Below are 19,957 nucleotides of genomic sequence, written 5' to 3' on the forward strand. Positions count from 1 at the left end.
AGTGGGGTTGGGGTTTTTAGGTATTAAAAAAGAATGCAAATCATCCATCTGATAATTTATTTAAACATTAGAAATGCTTTGACAGCAAACAGAAGTAAATATAAAATGAATAAAATTAATACAGAAATAAACAATTTACGTAAAGCAAAATAGAAAAAAAGACAACAAAGCATGACAAGCACAATATACTTAAAATAAAATGTTAGATGAAAACCTTAAGATAAAAAAATATATAATCTAATCCTGTATGTATTTTTTCTTTTATCAAAACTAAATATATAACGTACAGTGTGTCAAAGCACAAACCAAGCATGAAGACAAAGGAATTGTATGTAGATCTCAGAGACAGGATTGTCTCGAGGCACAAGTCTGGGGAAGATTACGTGAAAATTTCTGCTGCTCTGAAAGTTCCAATGAGCACAGCGGCCTCCATCATCCATAAGTGGAAGATGTTTGGCACCACCAGGACTCTTCCTAGACCATCTAAGCTGGGTGAACGGGGAGAAGGGCCTTTGGGTCAGGGAGGTGATCAATAACTTGATGGTCACTCTGTCTAAGCTCCAGCATTCTTATGTGGAGAGAAGAAAACCTTAAAGAAGGACAACCATCTGTGCAGCAATCCACTAATCAGGCATGTACCGTAGAGTGGCCAGACGGAAGCCACTCCCCACCTGGAATTTGCCAAAAGGCATCTGAAGGACTCCCAGACCATAAGAAACAAAATTCTCTTGTCTGATGAGACTAAAATTTAACTCTTTGGAGTGAATGCCATGCAGCAGCATGCTATGGGATGTTCTTTAGCAACAGGAACTGGAAGACTAGTCAGGATAGAGGGAAAGATGAATGCAGCAATGTACAGAGACATCCTAAATGAAAACCTGCTTCATAGTGCTCTTGACCTCAGATTGGGGCGACAGATCATCTTCCAGCAGGACAATGACCCAAAGCACACCACCAAAATATCAATGGAGTGGCTTCACGACAACTCGGTGAATGTCCTTGTGTGGCCCAGCCAGAGCCCAGACCTAAATCCTACTAAACATCTCTTGAGAGATCTGAAAATTGCTGTACACTGTCGCTTCCCATCCAACCTGATAGAGCTTGAGATTTACTGCAAAGAGGAATGGGCAAAAATTCCCAAAGACAGGTGTGCCAAGCTTTTGGCATCATTTTCATAAAGACTTGAGGCTGTAATTGCTGATAAAGGTGCATCAACAAAGTATTGAGCAAATGCTGTGAATACTTCTGTACATGAGATTTTTCGGGTTTTTTATTTTTGATAAATTTGCAACAATTTAAAAAAATCCTTTTTCACATTGTCGTTATGGGGTATTGTGTATAGAATTTTGAGGAAATAAATGAATTTAATAAATTTTTGAATGAGGCTGTAACGCTATGAATACTTTCAGGATGCGCTTTTTAAGTTCAGATAGACAGACAGAAAGATTTTTATGAGCTTGCATTTCAATTCATCTTTCAATGATAATTTACCCCTCGCTGAGTTAACAGCTAGGACCAGATCACAGAGTCAAAAAGTGTAATCTGTCCATTTGAGAAACAAATCATTCAGAGTGTCTTTGTAAACCAGATTAACTGATTCATGCAACAGCTCTAATTTAAATCTAGTCATTTTGGAGGTTAACAGCCCCTGTCCACAATAATTCCCTTTAAATTAAAGAGTGGACAGGATATAATTTAATTCATAAGCCACACCTGTTTGGTGAGTAACACAGACAAAGACTACATTTTCTAATGAACCATCCCTATAACTGTTCATAGATGTTTTGTGTGTGTGAGTTTGTACCTATAATAAACTACAGATTTCCTTATCTGTTTTCTGCTCTGCATTTGTATCAGAAAATATCCTGGAAGTGACGTTGCAGAAGAGTTTCAGTGGCCTGGGCTTCAGTTTTCTCGTATCTGAGTTGGGTCCTGAAAAGGAAAACATTGTGCAGATCAAGAGTCTTTCCTCTGGTCATCCTGCAGGGGATTGTGGCCTTCTGAAGGAGGGAGACATAATCCTGGCTGTCAATGGAGAACCTGTCAGAGGCCTTTCCTATGAGGTAAGCATGTATTATTTATATTCAGCATTCTGAAATTGAACTAACCAAATAAAGCATTATGTAAAGGCATTTACTTCTAATTTTAAAATTCTTGTTCTCATTTGTTTGACATACAGTATTTGATAGAATTTTAGTTAGCTTTTTTATACAGAGGAGATTTTAGGCATCTCTTTTTAAGCTCCTTAATTTAAAATTTAAAATTACTGTGAATAGGTAGAAAAATGTCCTTTAAAATATATATTGTAGTAACACAAATGAATAAAGTGATACATAACCACAGTAAACGTGTATTTTTAATGTTTTCTTTCTATTTTCTTTCGTTTAGACTTTCCAAAAACATTATAAGGACCAATTTTTCAGATTTTTAACTGCAATGTTTAGTCTTGAACAGCACAACTGGTTTTAACAGCACAACTGGTTTTAACATTGACAACAACATCCAATGAATCTTAAGCACATATTCAGCATATTAGAATGACTTATGAAGGAACACATGACACTTAAGGCTAATGTTTATAATCATAATGCTGTACTGTATAAATGCAGCCGAGCAATAAATGAGAGAATTCATTTTAAAACAATCTTACAACCCCAAATATCTTTACTATAATGTACAACTTTCTTTTCACACAGGAGGTTCTGCATCTCCTCCAAAAATCTCCATCTGAGATCAGACTGTCAATCTGCAGACCTTCACAGGATGAGCATACAGATATTGAGACCTTTCTGGTAACATCCTCTTCCTTCATGTTTGCAAACAATTTTAAAATTTGACGTCTCAAACTGACATCCCTTTTTGACAGGTTCCAAACCGTGAACTGAGATCCAGATCTCTCGACCTACAAGCGAGGTCTGTGGCTCCAGATTTCAGTGAGCTCCTCTTGAGGCGGGCGATAGAGATGGGGCTTAAAAAAGAAGCTTCACCTGAGGAAACCCAGGAGAGTGAGCTGCTGGAAACAGATAAATCAATTCCTCCACCTCTACCTCCACGTCCATCTTCTGCTGAAGGTGGAGAAAGAAAACCTCATGTCATTCTAGTGGAGGAGTATGAGAAGAAAGACCCGCCTCCTCCTCCGACTCCTCCTCCAACACCAGGCATTCTTAAAGCGTCAACAACCAACACTGTGCAAACCCCAGCAGCACCTAAAACTGCAATTAAAGCCCATCAGCAAGAGTCACTCGAACCAACTGTCTCTAGAAGCAACCATGTCTCAGCATGTACGAGGTAAATGGTGGAATATTTTGATGCAATATGATCTATAATAATGGGTGACTCAGTGGCGCAGTAGGTAGTGCTGTTGCCTCAAAGCAAGAAGGTTGTTGGTTTGAACCTTGGTTGGGTCAGTTGGCATTTCTGTGTGGAGTTTGCATGTTCTCCCTGCGTTTGTGTGGGATTCCTCTGGGTGCTCTGGTTTCCCCCATAGCAAAAAGATATGCAGTACAGGTGAATTGAGTAGGCTAAATTGTCCATAGTATATGTATGTATGCAAATGAGTGTGTATGGGTTTCCCAGTGATGGGTTGCGGCTGGAAGGGCATTCACTGTGTGAAACATATGCTGGATAAGTTGGTGGTTGATTCCACTGTGGCGACCACAGATTAATAAAGGGACTAAGCCGAAAAGAAAATGAATGAATGAATGTATGATCTATTTTAATTATGTTAAATTAAATATTAAATGTAAAAAAATATTAAATTAATTATAATAATAAGCTAACTATTATTATTATACTGATTGTACAATATAACATAATCGTTCTAAACTTGTGTTTTGATTAATTCACTTTGTGTTTTAAAAACTTTAAAGTTTGGGGCCATTAGGGGTAAAATTTGGGTTTGTTAGGATTTTTTAATTTTAGCATTTTTTAAAGAGTTTTTTTCAAGGTTGCTACTCATGTGATATACTGTAGTAAATATTGTAAAAAAAAAACAATATTATGAAACATTACTAGTTTAAAATTTCCAATTTTTAAATACAGTATATTTTAACATGAAGCTGATTTTAGCGGTCATCAATCCACCTTCAGTGTCACATAAATCTTAGGATAATATTCATATATGCTGATTTGGTGTTCAAGAAATATTTTTTCATTAATTACGATGTTAAAAGGTTTATTCACAAAAATATTTTCGTGAAATCAAATAATTTTTGATGGATTACGTTTAACAGTAATGTAAATTCAAAACCAATAGATGCGATGTGATGTGTTTTAAGGTTATTATAGTTAACAAAAACGAACTAAAAAAATAAAAAACAAAAATTTTAAATCTTTTCATTAGCTAAAATAACAATAAAAACAAGAGTTTTTTTTTTTTTTTTAAATACTAGAACTAACTAAAACGGTATTGTGTACATAAAAAACTAGCTAAAACAAAACAAAAAAATTATAGCAAAACGTACCTCATTTTTGTCAAGCCGATCCTCCTCCAGTTATCCTCACTGTTACTTCTGTGATTAAAAAAACGAGTAGACAAGATGGCGACAGCATTAAATAAGTTACATGGACTTAAACATGGACCTAAAATGATTAATTTATCACATTTGTACCCAATAATAGGTTTTATTTCTGTCTTATTGATCGCAAATGTGAGCGAATAGTTTTTTTAAACCGAATCTTCTAAGTGAACCGGTTGAACTAGTTCACCATCGAACTGAATCACTTTTCTACATGCCTAATACCCGCTCTAACTCGAAATAAAACAATATATACTGAGTTCTTCAGTTATTAGAATAGTACACTGAGACCAAATTTGAGAAGCGTTGAACCGATAATATTGCGCAATTCAGCATGAAAACTGAAACGAAAACAAACAGTACATGACAGCCTGCTGTGACTGAACTAAACTGTGACTGAACAACTTAAGGGCTTAAATGAGAGGAGCTGACGAAACCTAAGTTTATTTCATAACAGAAAATCATAATGAATCATGCTTCAGTTGGGTTGCAAAACATAATTGTAAGAAACTTTTCAGATCATGGTGATGTTTTAACTGACTGAAGTTTGGATTGCTGACTACATATTTTTGGTATTTTGAGTCCAAACATGGGAAAATTGTCACAAAGATCAGCACTTCATATACTGTGTATCTAACTTCAGAAGCAGCCTTGCACACATATTGTACTTAGGCCTGCTATCTTGTGGACTGTATTTGATTTTGAGGATGGGTCCATGTGTCCTCTGAATACATGTTTCAAAAAATGTATCTTTGGTTGAGTTATTGAGTATTATACTATATATTCTGATAATTTTGAATCTTGCTCCCAACAAATAACCTTATTTACAAGAAAAAAAAAACCTAAAACTAATACTGAAACTAATAAAAACTGAACTAAAACTAAGCAATTTCAAAATATATAAACTATAAAAAAAATAGTAAATCTATCTCTAAAAACGAATTAATACTAACTGTATGTTAAAACAAACACTCAAAACGAAATAAAAATTTATAACCTTGATGTGTTTCAATTGAGATGCAAATGGTCAGATTATTTAAATGTTTAATATGCAGCTGTATAAATATAAGAGTATATAAAGAGCTATTATATAAAGAGTTGGATTTTGTACTAAAGAGATTTCAGAAGCTGCATAGCTACTTTTTGTATGTGTAAATAGATAACCGACAAAATCCTGTTTCACCTTTTGCATGTGCTTTATAAGATTTTTTCTTTGCTTCATTCAAAAAATAGTCATGATCAATTATTCAAATACATTGGCACGGAAAAACATGACTTCACATTATCTCTTCACAGTCACGTGAAAGATGAAGGAGTGGAAGAGAACGTGATAAGTTTCACAGCTAATGGTCTGACCGTCACTGCTGGTGAAGAATACCTGACCATCAGCACTACGGCTCCATCTCCCCCGAGCGGCAGCACTGCAGTCTCCTCTGAAGCTCCTCCTCCTGTGCCTGCACTTTCTCCATCACTGCTGAACACACCTCCAACATACCAGCAGGCCATTCAAGCAGCATCTCCAGCAGAGCCTCCTGCCCAGCCCAGCAACAACGGCTGGGATGATGATGACGAAGAGGATGATGAAGATCCCAGAAGGGTGAAGCCTGATTGTATTTCCTGTAGACATGTGGAATACTCTTTAATTAGAGATGCCTAATTTGTCTCTTAGTTTTTTTTTTTAATCTAACTTTGGAGCAAGTAGATTTTATAAGAGGTTGTTTAGAGAAAAAAAAATTTAAGTATAAAAAATAAAAATATTAACGAATAATTTAACAGGCATTAGGAGAAAATAAACAAATTCAATTGAAATAGTTGTAATTATAAAAAAAAAGAAAATTAAATAATATTCAAAGAAATTATCTAAATTGGTTTTATTAGATTAAAATTTATAATAGAATTTGAGTTAAATGAATAAATGTATAAAATTATGCTAAATGTAAAAAAAAATAAACAAATGTACACTCACTGGCCACTTTATTAGGTACACCTGTCCAACTGCTCGTTAACGTAAGTTTCTAATTAGCCAATCACATGGCAGCAACTCAACTCAATGCATTTAGGCATGTAGATATGGCACACATTCCTGGCACACTTTCAGCCCATTAGTACTAATTGGGCATCATGTAAATGCAACAGCCTACCTCAGGATTGTTGACGACCATGTCTATCTATGACCACAGTGTACCCTTCTTCTGACGGCTACTTCCAGCAGGATAACGCGCCATGTCATAAAGCACAAATCATCTCAGACTGGAACATGAACATGACAAGAGTTCACTGTTCTCAAATGGCCTCCACAGTCAACCGATCTCAATACAATAAAGCACTTTTGGGATGTGGTGGAATGAGAGGTTTACATCATAGATGTGCGGCTGACAAATCTGCAGCAACTGCGTAATGCTATCATGTCAATATGGATCAAAATCTCTAAGAAATATTTTCAGTACCTTGTTGAATCTATGCCTCGAAGGATTTAGGCAGTTCTGAAGGAAAAAGGGGGTTCAACTTGATATTAGTAAAGTGTACCTAATAAAGTGACCAGTTAGTGTATATAAAATGTACTAAAAAAACTAAATATTTTACAGCCAAAATAATGATAACCGTTGTTGGTATTTGGGGGTCTGTGGCATCTATAAGTTTGAAAGCCCCTTTAATACAGTATTAGTAGACTGTTAGGTTAGATTTAGTAAAAAAAAGTTGACTTGTACATACAAAGCTACTTAAATGCATGTTGGAGAGCCATCAACATACAGCTATTATTTAGACAGTCTACTACCTCTTTATTGGCTGCAAGATGAAGCAGTTTTACTGTCAAAATAAAGATCTATTAAATTAAAGTCTAAAACAGACCATGTAAATTAAGAGTGTAACCTTATTATTAATACTAGTCTAGCTAGTGAACAAGTTTAGCCATGTTGTTCACAAGCACATGTTTTCTTGTCACCTTTCAGGATGTGTTTAAGGAGTTTGAACTGACCGTCTCACTGACCAAATCCTGGTGTGGAAGCTTCGGTTTTACAATAACCAGGAGTAAATTGGACAACTGCTATTATGTCCAGGATGTCCTGGATAATCCAGCCAAAGCAGATGGCAGACTGAGGGCAGGAGACAGGCTTATCATGGTACATCCTTTTCCACACATTCACAGTTATGACTGTCTCTTTCCGAGGATTTGCATTTTGATTGTCATTGGGGCTGACGGTAAACAGTTCCAGCTGACTGAATTAGCATTTTCTCTTTGTATTTTTAGGTGAATGGTCATAATGTGACCAGCGTGACAGATGACGTGGCAATAAGCATCCTCAGGTGCTCCTCCAAAAGACTGCACATGGTGCTGGGCAGAGCTGTGCAAAATCTGCTCCCTCCACCACCTCCTGACACCCTCCAGGACATTATCATATCCAAGACTCCATCTGGACAACTGGGTGAGCAAATGCATGATAACAAGCCAATTCAATAGAGAGAGAGCGGTAGAAAACTGAATGTTCTGGAACTTGCCATCTTCTGACTCAGTTCCAGTCTACTGTAAACAGGGCAAACAGGAAGCCCCTTGCTCTCAAAGATGATTTAACATTAATATGATCATTTAAAAAATAAGCGTATTGAGCAGCGAAAAAGACACTGTTCCCCAGGCAGTTTTCTGTGTGTTTATTCCAAGATGGAGCAAAATATGGAAAGGTTTACTTTAAGCGTCGTTGTATACTTAAATGTTGTTTGTTTTATTATGTATTTATTTCTTAATTTTATTCAATGATAGTCAGTCAGAGTGGAGTATTTGACAAGAAACAAAAGCAAAAAGGATTTTAATGATTTGGTGCCAGATTGTCACCGAACTGGGAAACTTCTTTAGAGAAAGACTATATCTGGCTCTATTTTTACCAGATGATGATTACAGAAATGAATAGAAAAAGGTAATGTGTAAAATTTGCTGATAGACTTGAAGATTGATAGATTTTTTCTTATTATTTTTCTTCATTTTTATTTTAATGCAAAGCTTACTGTTTCTCATATTTCATGTAGCTTGAAATTCAAAGGATAAAGTAATTTTCATACTATAAATACAATCTACTAAATTATTGGTAATTATTGTAATTGAGCTATTATTATAATGTTTTAAAGATAATTAAAAAAGCATTACTGTTTATAAATAGAATTTATCAAACAGATACACTAAAGTATGTCAAAATGTACGCCTTGGAAAGAAAGCAGCCTAATATTTTATAGCAGATGTTATTTAAACGGATAGTTCATCCAAAAAATGAAAATCCTGTTATCATTTTACTAATCACTCACTTGTTCCAATCCTTGGATGCGTTTTCGATAACCATTGTTAAGTCGCAAGTCGCGTCTTTGAATATTTTGTTGATTTGGCATTTACCAAATCCATCGTTCCAACAAACATTCGCAAACTGCATCGTAAACTTGTCTGCTTGCAGCTACACCTCTAGAGCTGTAGTTAGAAGCATAGTTCCTGGCTGTGTTCTATTCCCCGGTATCCTACTATGGCCTATTCCTTTCAAACCTTCCAACATTTAAATAACATCCAACATCTGCTCCCTTCATAGTGCACTTTGAAAACATTTATGCCATTTTGAATGCAGCTGTGGCTCATGACGAAAGCTTAAGGTGACCTATTATTATGTCTCCAAGTGAAAACAAAAATATTTAGCATATGTTAATGGCTTTAATTTATAGTAGGTTATTTATTAAGGATCTATACTGTATATGACATATGCAGTGGTTTGAATGTGTCAGATTGTAAAAGTAGATTTTTACAAGGAATAAAATAAGATTAAAATAAATAAACAAGATCCTACTTAATACGAAAAAAAAAAAAAATATATATATATATGTATATATATATATGTATATATATATGTATATATATATATATATATATATATATATATATATATATATATATATATATATATATATATATATATATATATATATATATATATATATATTAGTATTAAGTAGGATTTTTTTATTTCTTAATAAATAGCCTACTGTAAATCACAACCATTAAAAATTTATATGATTTATATATGAGATTAAAATGATTATTATATGTTTCTTAATATTAAATTGATATGGCATTTTTTTACCAAAACTAAAATTGGATTTTTTGCGTGTGCGTGTAAAACATTATATTTTGCATAAGAATTATGTTTTTTTTTTCTTTAAAGAAGTTACTCGACCCCAATTAAAGCATCATAATAGACGTTTTTACGTTATAAATAACATGGACGATGGATCACTCTTCACTACATCGTTCTTTTCCCAAACGATGCATCATACCATGGTAGTTCAGCCGAGATTTAAGTCGTTGTTTGAACGATGTAACACTTCCCCTGCTTGATTTTTTTCATTTGTTGAACACAAAACTATTTTGAAGAAAGCTGAAAATAACTTTTGTTTTTTTCTACTATAAAGGTCAATGGTTACATGTATTCGGCTTACTTCAAAATATCTTTTTTAGTGTTTAAAAGAAAAAGATAGTCATAAAGGTTTAAAACCAATGTTTAAGGGAGTAAATAGTGAGTACATTTTGGAAGAACTATCCCTTTAAATAGGCAAAATGTTGCATTTGTGCTTGTTAATTTTATTTTTTCCCTTTTTTTATCATATTACTTACTGTTTCAACTCATGTATGTGAAATTGTTCTGATAGAACAAATTAAACCTTAGTTATGCATATACTGAAGGGGCCCATTCACAATGTTTTGCTTGAAGTTCCTAGAATTCTTGTATTTCATTTACAACTCAGATTTGCTTTTGTCTGTGCAGGTATTAAGCTAACAGGAGGGATTGGAAGCAAACGGCAAGGAATTTATGTGCAGGAGGTGGTGCTGAGCTCTCCTGCTAGTGAGGAGGGCAGCATTCAGCCCAATGACAAGATTGTTTACATATGTGGGAGATGCACTCTGGGAATGACGCTGGAGGATGCGGTAAAAGTGTGTGAGAGCTCCCCACGCAAAGTCAGATTCAAAGCCATGAGGTGAGATTAGAGGATGATCAATAGCAGCATTAATTATACAAATGCCTCAGTGTTTCCTTTTGTCATTTGTTGAGGTAATATTTTTTTTTGTATTCTTTTTTTCCAGAGATGATCAACCAGTCATACCAAGAGATAAGTGGAACGGTATGTTTGATTTTGCAGATCTGCTTGAATTATTGTTATAATTTGTTAAACGATAGGCATTTGGCATTTTTGCAATGGCATTTTTGTCATTTCTGTCCCAAGTGGATGATGTTAAGTACAGGTGTAAACAAATTTGAGCTCATCCAATTTCAACCAATTCCAGAGGTAGTCCAAAATGGATTAGATCATAGTGTAAACGAACAGGCAACACAAGATGTTCCATGTCTCCTAAACCAAACACACCTGATTCAGATTAGCTCATTAGCAGAGACGGAAAGACCTGTAATAGGTGTAACAGACATCTAAAACATGTAGTGTTGGTGGGCCTCCAGGAACGTGGTTGAAAAACACAGCTCTAAGAAACCATGCCAAGACTAGATATACATACAAATCATGCATTGGTGTCAAAATCACAACTGACATCCAGATCCTTCATATTGGCTTGCTTTTTTGCTCAATCATAAGCCCTGTAACACAGGTTTGATCATTTAATGGTGCTTGTGTACAGTGTGTGAATTATACATTGACGATCAGGAGGGTCAACTGTTTTGGTTTGTTTGTGTAATACATGCTTCAGTCATTTATGTATTTATTTTAATTGCATCTATTTTATTAATAAAATGAATTTACGTTTTCAGTGTTTTGAGGGATATTTAGTGTATTCTGACCTACAGTATTCTTTGATTAGCTATTTCAGATGTTACTGTAGGTTGAACTACAAACTATGTGTCTAATTTTATTTTATTTTTAGGCTAAATGTAAATATAAACACCTACTTACGAGAAAACAAAGTCTTGTGAGCATGATGTCTATATTGGTGCTTTAAATCTGACACTTTCAGACTTTTTTCTTGAATAAACTGATTGGCACGATTATGCATTCACAATGGTTTGTACCGTTATAGGGGTGGTCAAATGAATATTTATATTATCTATTATTTAAAGTAATGGGCAACACGGTGGCGCAATGGGTAGCACAATGGTCTCACAGCAGAAAGGTCGCTGGTTCAAGCCTTGGCTGGGTCAGTTGGCATTTCTGTGTGGAGTTTGCATGTTCTCCCTGTGTTGGCGTGGGTTTCCTCCGGGTGCTCCGGTTTCCCCCACAAGTCCAAAGACGTGCTGTAGGTGAATTGAGTAAATATAACTATATAATAAAGGAACTAAGATGAAAAGAAAATGAATTAATTAAATATTTAAATTATTAACCTTATTACTCAAAATAGAGATCAGAGTGAAATATTTATCAGTATTAAAGAACTGAAACCCCCTGTAATTCGCACTCTGCTTGTGTATAGCACTGAGTCATCCTGTCAATGTGATGTACAATGAAAAACAATTGTTGCAAACAATTTATATGGGTTGAATTTAAACAAACAAATTAAATTTAGTAATGTTCAACCTAATTTGTTTGCCTAAATTCAGCCCAAAGAAATTTACCTTAAATAAATTTAATAAATTCAATTTATCATTTTCTTCAGTTTATGACATTATAAATAGTCTTAAACTCACGTGATTACAATAAATGCTTATGAACATGTTATTATCAGGTGGAAACACTGTAGCTGGAAATATAATAAGTCTTGGTTGACCATTACTGATGAGAAAAGTTATGTTCATTCCAGATGAAAACAGATCACAACATTTATTTTTATAAGTTGACTTTAAGACTGTGTGCTTCTATTATGAAGTGTGGAGTTACACATAGACTTTACCCTTCCCGTGGGCAAGGTGGCAGCTCTGGCAGTCAGTGGGGTGTTTTTTCTTGCTCTGGGCACGTGGAGGCTTCGGCTGAGCTGCAGAGGGCAGTCGTGATCGACGTGTTTCAGCCTAGTCTGAAGTGACAGAAATGAGACGAAAAGCTGCTCAAGTGGTGCTCCGGAGCAGCCCGAGCTCTCACTGCATGCTTCACTGGACATCGACACATTTTCAGTGTCAACTTTTATTAGAGTACTTTAACCACTGTGCCTGTCAGGACTAATATGTGATTCTCTTGATTTTGTATTGCGGTGCATGTGCTTGTATCTTAGCACCAATTTTGCTCAGATTAGGTAAAGTATGCTGAGTTCAAAATAGTAGTTTTAATGTAGGTGAGACTCGAGAATTTAAATCAGTAATTGTAATCTTAAATTTTGACTACCTCAATTTTTCCACTGATATGTACACCAAATAGAACAAACTATTAATCTCATTCAAATGTTATTGGAGCTTGCCTGTGTGAAACCTGTTTACGTGATTGCTGTGCTGTTGCATAAGACACTAACTAACTAACTTAGGAGAGTATTATTAACTAACTAACTTAAGGGAGAACAATTATTATTATTATTATTATTATTATTATTATTATTATTATTATTATTATACACTCACCAGTCATTTTATTAGGTACACCTCACTAGTACTGGGTTGGACCCTCTTTTGCCTTCAGAACTGCCTTATGCCTCCGTGGCATAGATTCAACAAGGTACTGGAAATATTCCTTAGAGATTTTGGTCCATATTGTCATGATAGCATCACGCAGTTGCTGCAGATTTGTCAGCTGCACATCCATGATGCGAATCTCCCGTTCCACCACATCGTAAATATGCTCTATTTTATTGAGATCTGGTGACTGTGGAGGCCATTTGAGAACAATGAACTCATTGTCATGTTCAAGAAACCAGTCTGAGATGATTCGCACATGGTGCGTTATCCTGCTGGAAGTAGTCCTCAGAAGATAGGAACACTGTAGTCATAAAGGGATGGACATTGTCAGCAACAATACTCAGGCTTTGGCATTTACATGATGCCCAAAGAGTGCTAAGAAAATATCTCCCACATCATTACAGCATCACCAGCAGCCTAAACCGTTGATACAAGCCAGTATGGAGCCATGCTTTCATGCTGTTGACGCCAAATCCTGACCCTACCATCTGAATATCACAGCAGAATTCAAGACTCATCAGACCAGGCAATGTTTTTCCAATATTTTATTGTCCAATTTTGGTGAGCCTCATTAGCCTCAGTTTCCTGTTCTTAGCTGACAGGAGTGGCACCTGGTGTGGTTCTCTGCTGCTGTAGCCCATCCATCTCAAAGGACGTGTCTATCAGCCGGAACCAGTCTGGCCATTCTTCTTTAACCTCTGGCATCAACAAGGCATTTGCACTCACAGAATTGCTGCCCACTGGATATTTCTCTTATTCGGACCATTTTCTTTAAACCCTAGAGATGATTGTCTGTGAAAATCCCAGTAGATCAGCAGTTTCTGAAATACCTAGACCAGCCAGTCTGGCATCGACAACCATGCCAAGTTCAAAGTCACTAAAATCACTTTTCTTCCCCATTCTGATACTCAGTTCGAAGATCATCTTGACCATGTTTACATGCCTAAATGTATTAAGTTTGTCGATAATTTTAATGTATTGGACAGGTGTACCTAATAAAGTGGCCGGTGAGTGAAATTTAATCATTACTAAATGCTTGTCAATTTATTAAAACATTTATTTGAATTTCTAATATTAATTTAAATAACAATATCATAAAAAATCACAATTTAAAATGTGTAATGGTTTTCAGATAGATTTCTGAAATAACATAGTTAAAAAAAAAAAACAACGACAACAAAATTGGTTTAGTCAAGTCAAGTTTATTTATCCTTGTAGTGAGATTAAATTTGCAGCATATACTCGCACTGGTGTTTAATTCACATTAGGTATATAAATACCTAACTGAATATATAGATACTTATAAAAAACAATATACTACTAATCTAATAAAATATCTAGTCTACTGACCATCAACTACCATTAAAAGAAGAGTGATTTAAAACTTAGTTGCTTGTGGGATAAATTATCATTTTAAAATGGATAACTGATCATTTTAAAACAAATTTAGTTTATACCTCACCATTTCCTTTCTTTAGGTTTGTTTGAATGGAAAGAGAAGAAAGGTTTCCCTCACCTGGAGGAGCCCATGTCACCTGACGTGCATTCAGCTCTTGCAGACGGTAAAGCCCTTTGGTTTCTTGTGTCTCTGTGGCAGTAGATCTGCACTGACAGACATGGCATGTCCTGCTCAGAGGGCAGCGGGTGCAAGATTAATTATTAGCAAGGGACATGGCCTCCTCTGGCCGATCAAAGTGCGCTTTCGCTGTGTCTGACAAATAAAGGCCAGCTCATCTAGTGGGCATCCAGGTTGCTAGGAAACCGCTGGCCAGGAGGTCCGAAAGAGCTTCAAAAAGCAGGCATAGCTTACCTTTAGTGGCATCAACACACCTGCCGCTGGTATGGCAGCAAAGGAGAGGGGCATTTGTGAGTTTAGGAATTGTTTTTTCATCGCTTTGCACTTGCTTTCATTTTTAGCTGGAAGAATATTATGTGGTGTGATACTTGGGTTGATTTGTATTTATTTCTGATGACTTTGATGTCTACAGTTTTTGAAATAGAAATCTTTTTTATTTGTGTTTCAGTTAAAGCAGTCGCTGACAGTGCCATGCTGTTCAGGAAGAGGCTGTCGGTCACAGCGGAGCAGGAGGTATGTGTTTGTCCCTCTGTATTGTTTCAGACTGATGGCATGGACTGTAATGTGACCCTTGCTTTGTAATCTCTTTCTTTCACCTCTAAATACAGTACTTGTGTAATTATCATCAGCACTGAATTCATAATTCATTGATATTAAACTATTCAGAAAGCGATACGATAAAGTTTTCCTGGAAAAGGAGAACAGTTGCTTGTTTATATGCACTACAATTATATGAAGTGCTGTTTGCCATTTATACTGTGACTGAACTGTAAAAATTTAATTCAACTTGAGGTCAATTTTCACAGTATTTCATAATGTCTTTTCTTTGGGAGAAAGTTTTACTACTTTTAGTTTGGCTGCAATTATATATATATGTATATATATATATATATATATATATATATATATATATATATATATATATATATATATATATATATGTGTGTGTGTAAATATATATATATATATATATATATATATATATATGTATGTATGTATATATATATATGTATATATATATATATATATATATATATATATATATATATATATATATATATATATATATATTATATATATATATATATATATATATATATATATATATATATATGTATATGTATATATATATATATATATATATATATATATATATATATATATATATATATATATATGTATATGTATATATATATATATATATATATATATATATATATATATATATATATATATATATATATATATATATGTATGTATATATATATATATATATATATATATATATATATATATATATATATATATATATATAAGAACAATCATTTTAAGGTCAATATTATTAGCCTCCTTAAGAAATACTTTTTTTTCCATTTGCTAAACATTAAAACACTGTTGTCTAATTGCTTGCCTAATCAATTAACCTTACTTGCCTAATAAACCTAGTTGAGCCTTTAAATTGCACTACTGCAAAATAACTAGTCCAGTGGTTCCCTAAGTGGGGGTCGCGAGACATTGAACATATTATTAAACTATTAGAACTACCATATTTCATCCATAACCTACAGAAGATAAAATACTATTTGGTTACATATTTAAAAAACAACATGGAAAAAAAAGCCATCAGCCTTTCATTTTTTTCCATTGGATTGCAACCCCTGGGTTGTTTTGGTTATATTAATGACACAGCAATGTTGTCAGATGCAGCAGATTGATTTTATGGCATAATGTTCAACTTTGACACCTATACACACTCACATACATTAAAAAAAGGCCACAACTGAACATGGAGGATGATCAAAATCTCCTTAACAAATTAATAATGACAGAAAAAAAAGGTTGTTAGACTGCTGCACTTTTTTGTGCTGTTAATATGCTCATGTGTATTTAGTTCCTATTGGTGTTTGTGCACATTGTGTGCAATGTTTGTATGTTTATAACCACCTTCGAGAATAGTGGGGGTTGTGAGTAACTGGAATTGTTATTTTGAGGGTCGAGGGCTTAAAAAATTTGGGAACTGCTGACCTAGTTAAATATTATGTACTGTTATCATGGCAAAGACAAAAGAAATAAGAAAGGAGTTATTGACTTATAAGTAATGAGTAAATGAGTTCTCTCTGTTAAACGACACTTGGGAAATATTTTCAAAAGAATGAAAATTTCAAATGAGGGCTAATAATTTGGACTTCAATGTGTATATCTGCATAGTTTGTGATTGAACAGTAGCATTTTGGTGAGGGGTTTATCATCAACTGCCTTAAAAATTGAGTCAAATAAACGTAGTGAGATTCTTTGTTTCAGCTTAAGATGTTGAGTTTCACAATATTCAACAAAACTCAACATCTTAAGCTGAAACAAAGAATCTCTCTAAGTTGAGTTGACACATTTTCAAGGCAGCTGGTGAACTTAAGTTTATAAATGTAACCAAGTGAAACGTTTTACAGTGAAAATTTTGAAAACACCTTACAATAAGGTCTAATTTGTTAATATTATTTATTATAAACTATTGGACATTATATTTTTGTTCACAAATAAACTACAAACAAAACATTTTACAGAATTTATTAACTTGTAAATCTTATAACACTAATGTTAACAATTCAAACCACATTGTGATGTCTAACCAAAAAATCTCACATCCTGAATACTGATCTGTCTAACCTGAGCAAATGGATCAGTTTCCATCACTTTATACTAATGTTTTAATTCTAAATCCAATAAAGATTTCTGTGCAGTACTTTAGAAGGCCTCAGTGTTTAGTTTGCCTAAATATCCCAGTTTCTCTGCCCCTCTTCCTGTAGAGCTGTATCCTGCAGGTGGAGTTCACCAAGCCTGATCGTGGTGGGCTGGGCTTTGCACTGGTGGGCGGAGTCAACGGCAGCACACTGAGAGTGAAGGACATATGCTGTGGGGGCGTGGCTGAGCAGGACGGTCGTCTTCGAGTGGGTGACATCCTTCTGGAGGTGTGTGTCAATCTTTTGCTCAGTTAACACATTTACATGCACAACTAATATGCTGATAACTTAAATCAAATCAAGCTTATAAAAATCAACTGAAATAACCCGTTGTCATGGTTTACATGCAAGACTTTATTATTACATCAGAATATTTTCCCCTGAATATTTAAATTTCTAATCTTACTAAAGATAATCTATAGGAAGCATTCTGTATATGTTGTTTTTAGATTGTTTTTTAAATAACCAATATTCAACGTCCCGGAAACGCAAATTTTATGGTTGCAAATAATAATTTAAGAGTAACCATGAGAGAACGTTCTCTATAGATGTGTTTTCTTTAAAATAACCACCCTACAATGTTCTGGGATTGTTATTTCATGGTTATCAAACAAACTAAAAAGAATGTTGACGTAAAGTCAGTTTTTGGTTCTTGAAAAAATAATAAACAGGAACCAAAAACATATATTAGGGGAACATTAAGTGTTTGCTGTTCTGTCACATTCGCAAATCCACACTTCAATAATGATGACAGAAAACATTTCATTGCATTGCTAGGTGAAGTTGGAAAAGGCAAAAATCTAGTTGTGACATAACTTATTCTGATGAAGTAAAAATAGGTTGGCATGTTTACAAGATGTGCACATGCTTTGTTAGGTTATGAAACATAATCAGGTTCAGAACATGCAAGCAAGTAACAAGTAAACACAGATTTTTACATCAGAGCTGTGTGTGTGTGTGCAGGTTAATGGCATCATTGTATCAGGACTGAGCCATAGTAAAGTTGTGGATATTTTGAGGAAGGCGGAGGGCACGGTTCAGCTGACGGTGTGTAGGGACATCCTGCCCATGTCCGCCTGCTCTGCTTCCAACTACCCCACTGAGGCCCATGGGAATTTCAACACACTGAATTCTGCAGGTCAGCAAACTTGATACGACCCGCTCCGGGTATCCCTCCTGTACTGGGGCATCTATTACATTAGATTGACTGCAACATTAAAATATAATATAATTAATGATGCAGTCAATCTAATGATGTGTTTCTTCTAACACTTTTTATAAGTAAGTACCAGGACGAAGTGCTATAAAAAGCAATACCTTATAAATAGTGTATTGTATCAATAGTTATAAACAGTTGCATCCTCAATATATAATAATAAACCAGTATTTAGATTTGATCAGTTTTTACATTGTACCTAAACTCTAAATTAAAAAAAATTTGTAATACATGCTTTTCAAAGGTTTGATAAGAGAAGGATTTATTAATGAGTTTATAAATTTTTTATGAAATTTTTACTTTAATACTTTTTCAGCACAGATCCTTTTAGTTGAATTAAAATGACAATGAATGTTTCACAATATTTCTATTTAAAATAATGAAAAAATAAACTTAATTTAGAAATCCTTAATAAATGTATTACTTTCCACAAGTTGTAATAAGCTGCAAAATACTTGATAACATTTACAATGATAATAAGTGTTTATTACAATAATTTTAGGTAAAACCTAAAGATGATGGCAGTTTAAAAAATTTTCTATTTTATCTATTTTCTATTACAAAAAATATATTTAAAATGTGTATAAAATTTTATCCATCAATTTAGATCCCTAAACATTTGAACAGTAGCGTATGTTACAAATATTAATTTCACATTTTTTCATCATTAAATTAGATATTGTAATTTGTAGGATGATGATTAACTATGATTAATTGTTATACATAAAAATCTGATAAACAAATTAAAATCATTTCAACATTGTTATATGTGATACCATTTGTCATGATTAGGGATTAATCACTGGACCGATGCTTGCTAACCCCCACAGGGTTCCGATTAGAGAACTAGAGTCAGTAGTAGATGAAATATAGCTTTAATGATTGCTCAAATGGACATATGTAAGGTTTTTAAGAACAAACTTGATACGACCTGCTCTGTAATCATTAATAAAATATAATTAAAAATGCAGTTAATCTAATAATGTCTTCCTCATAACACTTTTTATAAGTAAGGACCAGGAGGAAGTGCTATTCAAAGCAATACCTTATAAATAGTGGATTGACAAAAAATAGAAAATAGAACAATAGCATTATCGATAGATAAATCAGTGTTTAGATTAGATCCGTTTTTAAAATTTTAACAAAACTTTCAAGAAATATTTTTCATGCAAAATATGTGCTTTTCAAAACTTTAAGAAAAGAAAGATTTATTTTTAATAATAAATGCTTTAATACTTTTTCAGCACATATCCTTAAGCTGAATTAAATTGACTATAAATGTTTGACAAAATTTCTGTTTTAAATAATTAATAAAACACGCTTATAATAACACTCTTACAATTATA

The 19,957-nt window shown here is 34.0% G+C and overlaps 1 protein-coding gene and 1 long non-coding RNA gene across 19 annotated transcripts in view; one reads left to right on the top strand and one right to left on the bottom strand.

Annotated features, from left to right (window-relative positions):
* Positions 1-19,957, top strand: part of ptpn20 (protein tyrosine phosphatase non-receptor type 20) — a 74,498-nt gene that overhangs the window by 26,865 nt on the left and 27,676 nt on the right. For 10 of the 17 annotated variants that reach the window (XR_012388783.1, XR_012388780.1, XR_012388782.1 and 7 more), the window contains 12 exons: positions 1,858-2,063; positions 2,697-2,792; positions 2,867-3,288; positions 5,814-6,114; positions 7,469-7,639; positions 7,768-7,942; positions 10,310-10,520; positions 10,627-10,664; positions 14,563-14,646; positions 15,109-15,173; positions 17,462-17,623; positions 18,359-18,533. Coding sequence is in view for 10 of the 17 variants with exons in the window: in XM_073920136.1 (XP_073776237.1) it covers positions 1,858-2,063; positions 2,697-2,792; positions 2,867-3,288; positions 5,814-6,114; positions 7,469-7,639; positions 7,768-7,942; positions 10,310-10,520; positions 10,627-10,664; positions 14,563-14,646; positions 15,109-15,173; positions 17,462-17,623; positions 18,359-18,533 (2,106 nt within the window). In the remaining 7 variants the exon portion in view is untranslated. Of the gene's footprint in view, positions 1-1,857; positions 2,064-2,696; positions 2,793-2,866; positions 3,289-5,813; positions 6,115-7,468; positions 7,640-7,767; positions 7,943-10,309; positions 10,521-10,626; positions 10,665-14,562; positions 14,647-14,674; positions 14,951-15,108; positions 15,174-17,461; positions 17,624-18,358; positions 18,534-19,957 lie in introns of those variants that run through there. The other 7 variants (XR_012388784.1, XR_012388785.1, XM_073920138.1 and 4 more) reach the window with 2 other exon arrangements.
* On the bottom strand, positions 45-14,716 carry LOC141377022 (uncharacterized). 2 transcript variants are annotated; one of them, XR_012388790.1, is made up of 6 exons: positions 14,601-14,716; positions 12,376-12,495; positions 11,653-11,782; positions 5,896-6,134; positions 4,464-4,511; positions 45-3,065 (listed from the first exon to the last, which is right to left on the bottom strand). It is a non-coding gene; the product is annotated as an uncharacterized lncRNA (long non-coding RNA). The 2 variants fall into 2 exon arrangements; XR_012388789.1 differs by lacking the exon at positions 11,653-11,782.

This window comes from Danio rerio, chromosome 13 (assembly GCF_049306965.1).
Source record: "Danio rerio strain Tuebingen ecotype United States chromosome 13, GRCz12tu, whole genome shotgun sequence".
Classification (NCBI taxonomy): Eukaryota; Metazoa; Chordata; class Actinopteri; order Cypriniformes; family Danionidae; genus Danio; species Danio rerio.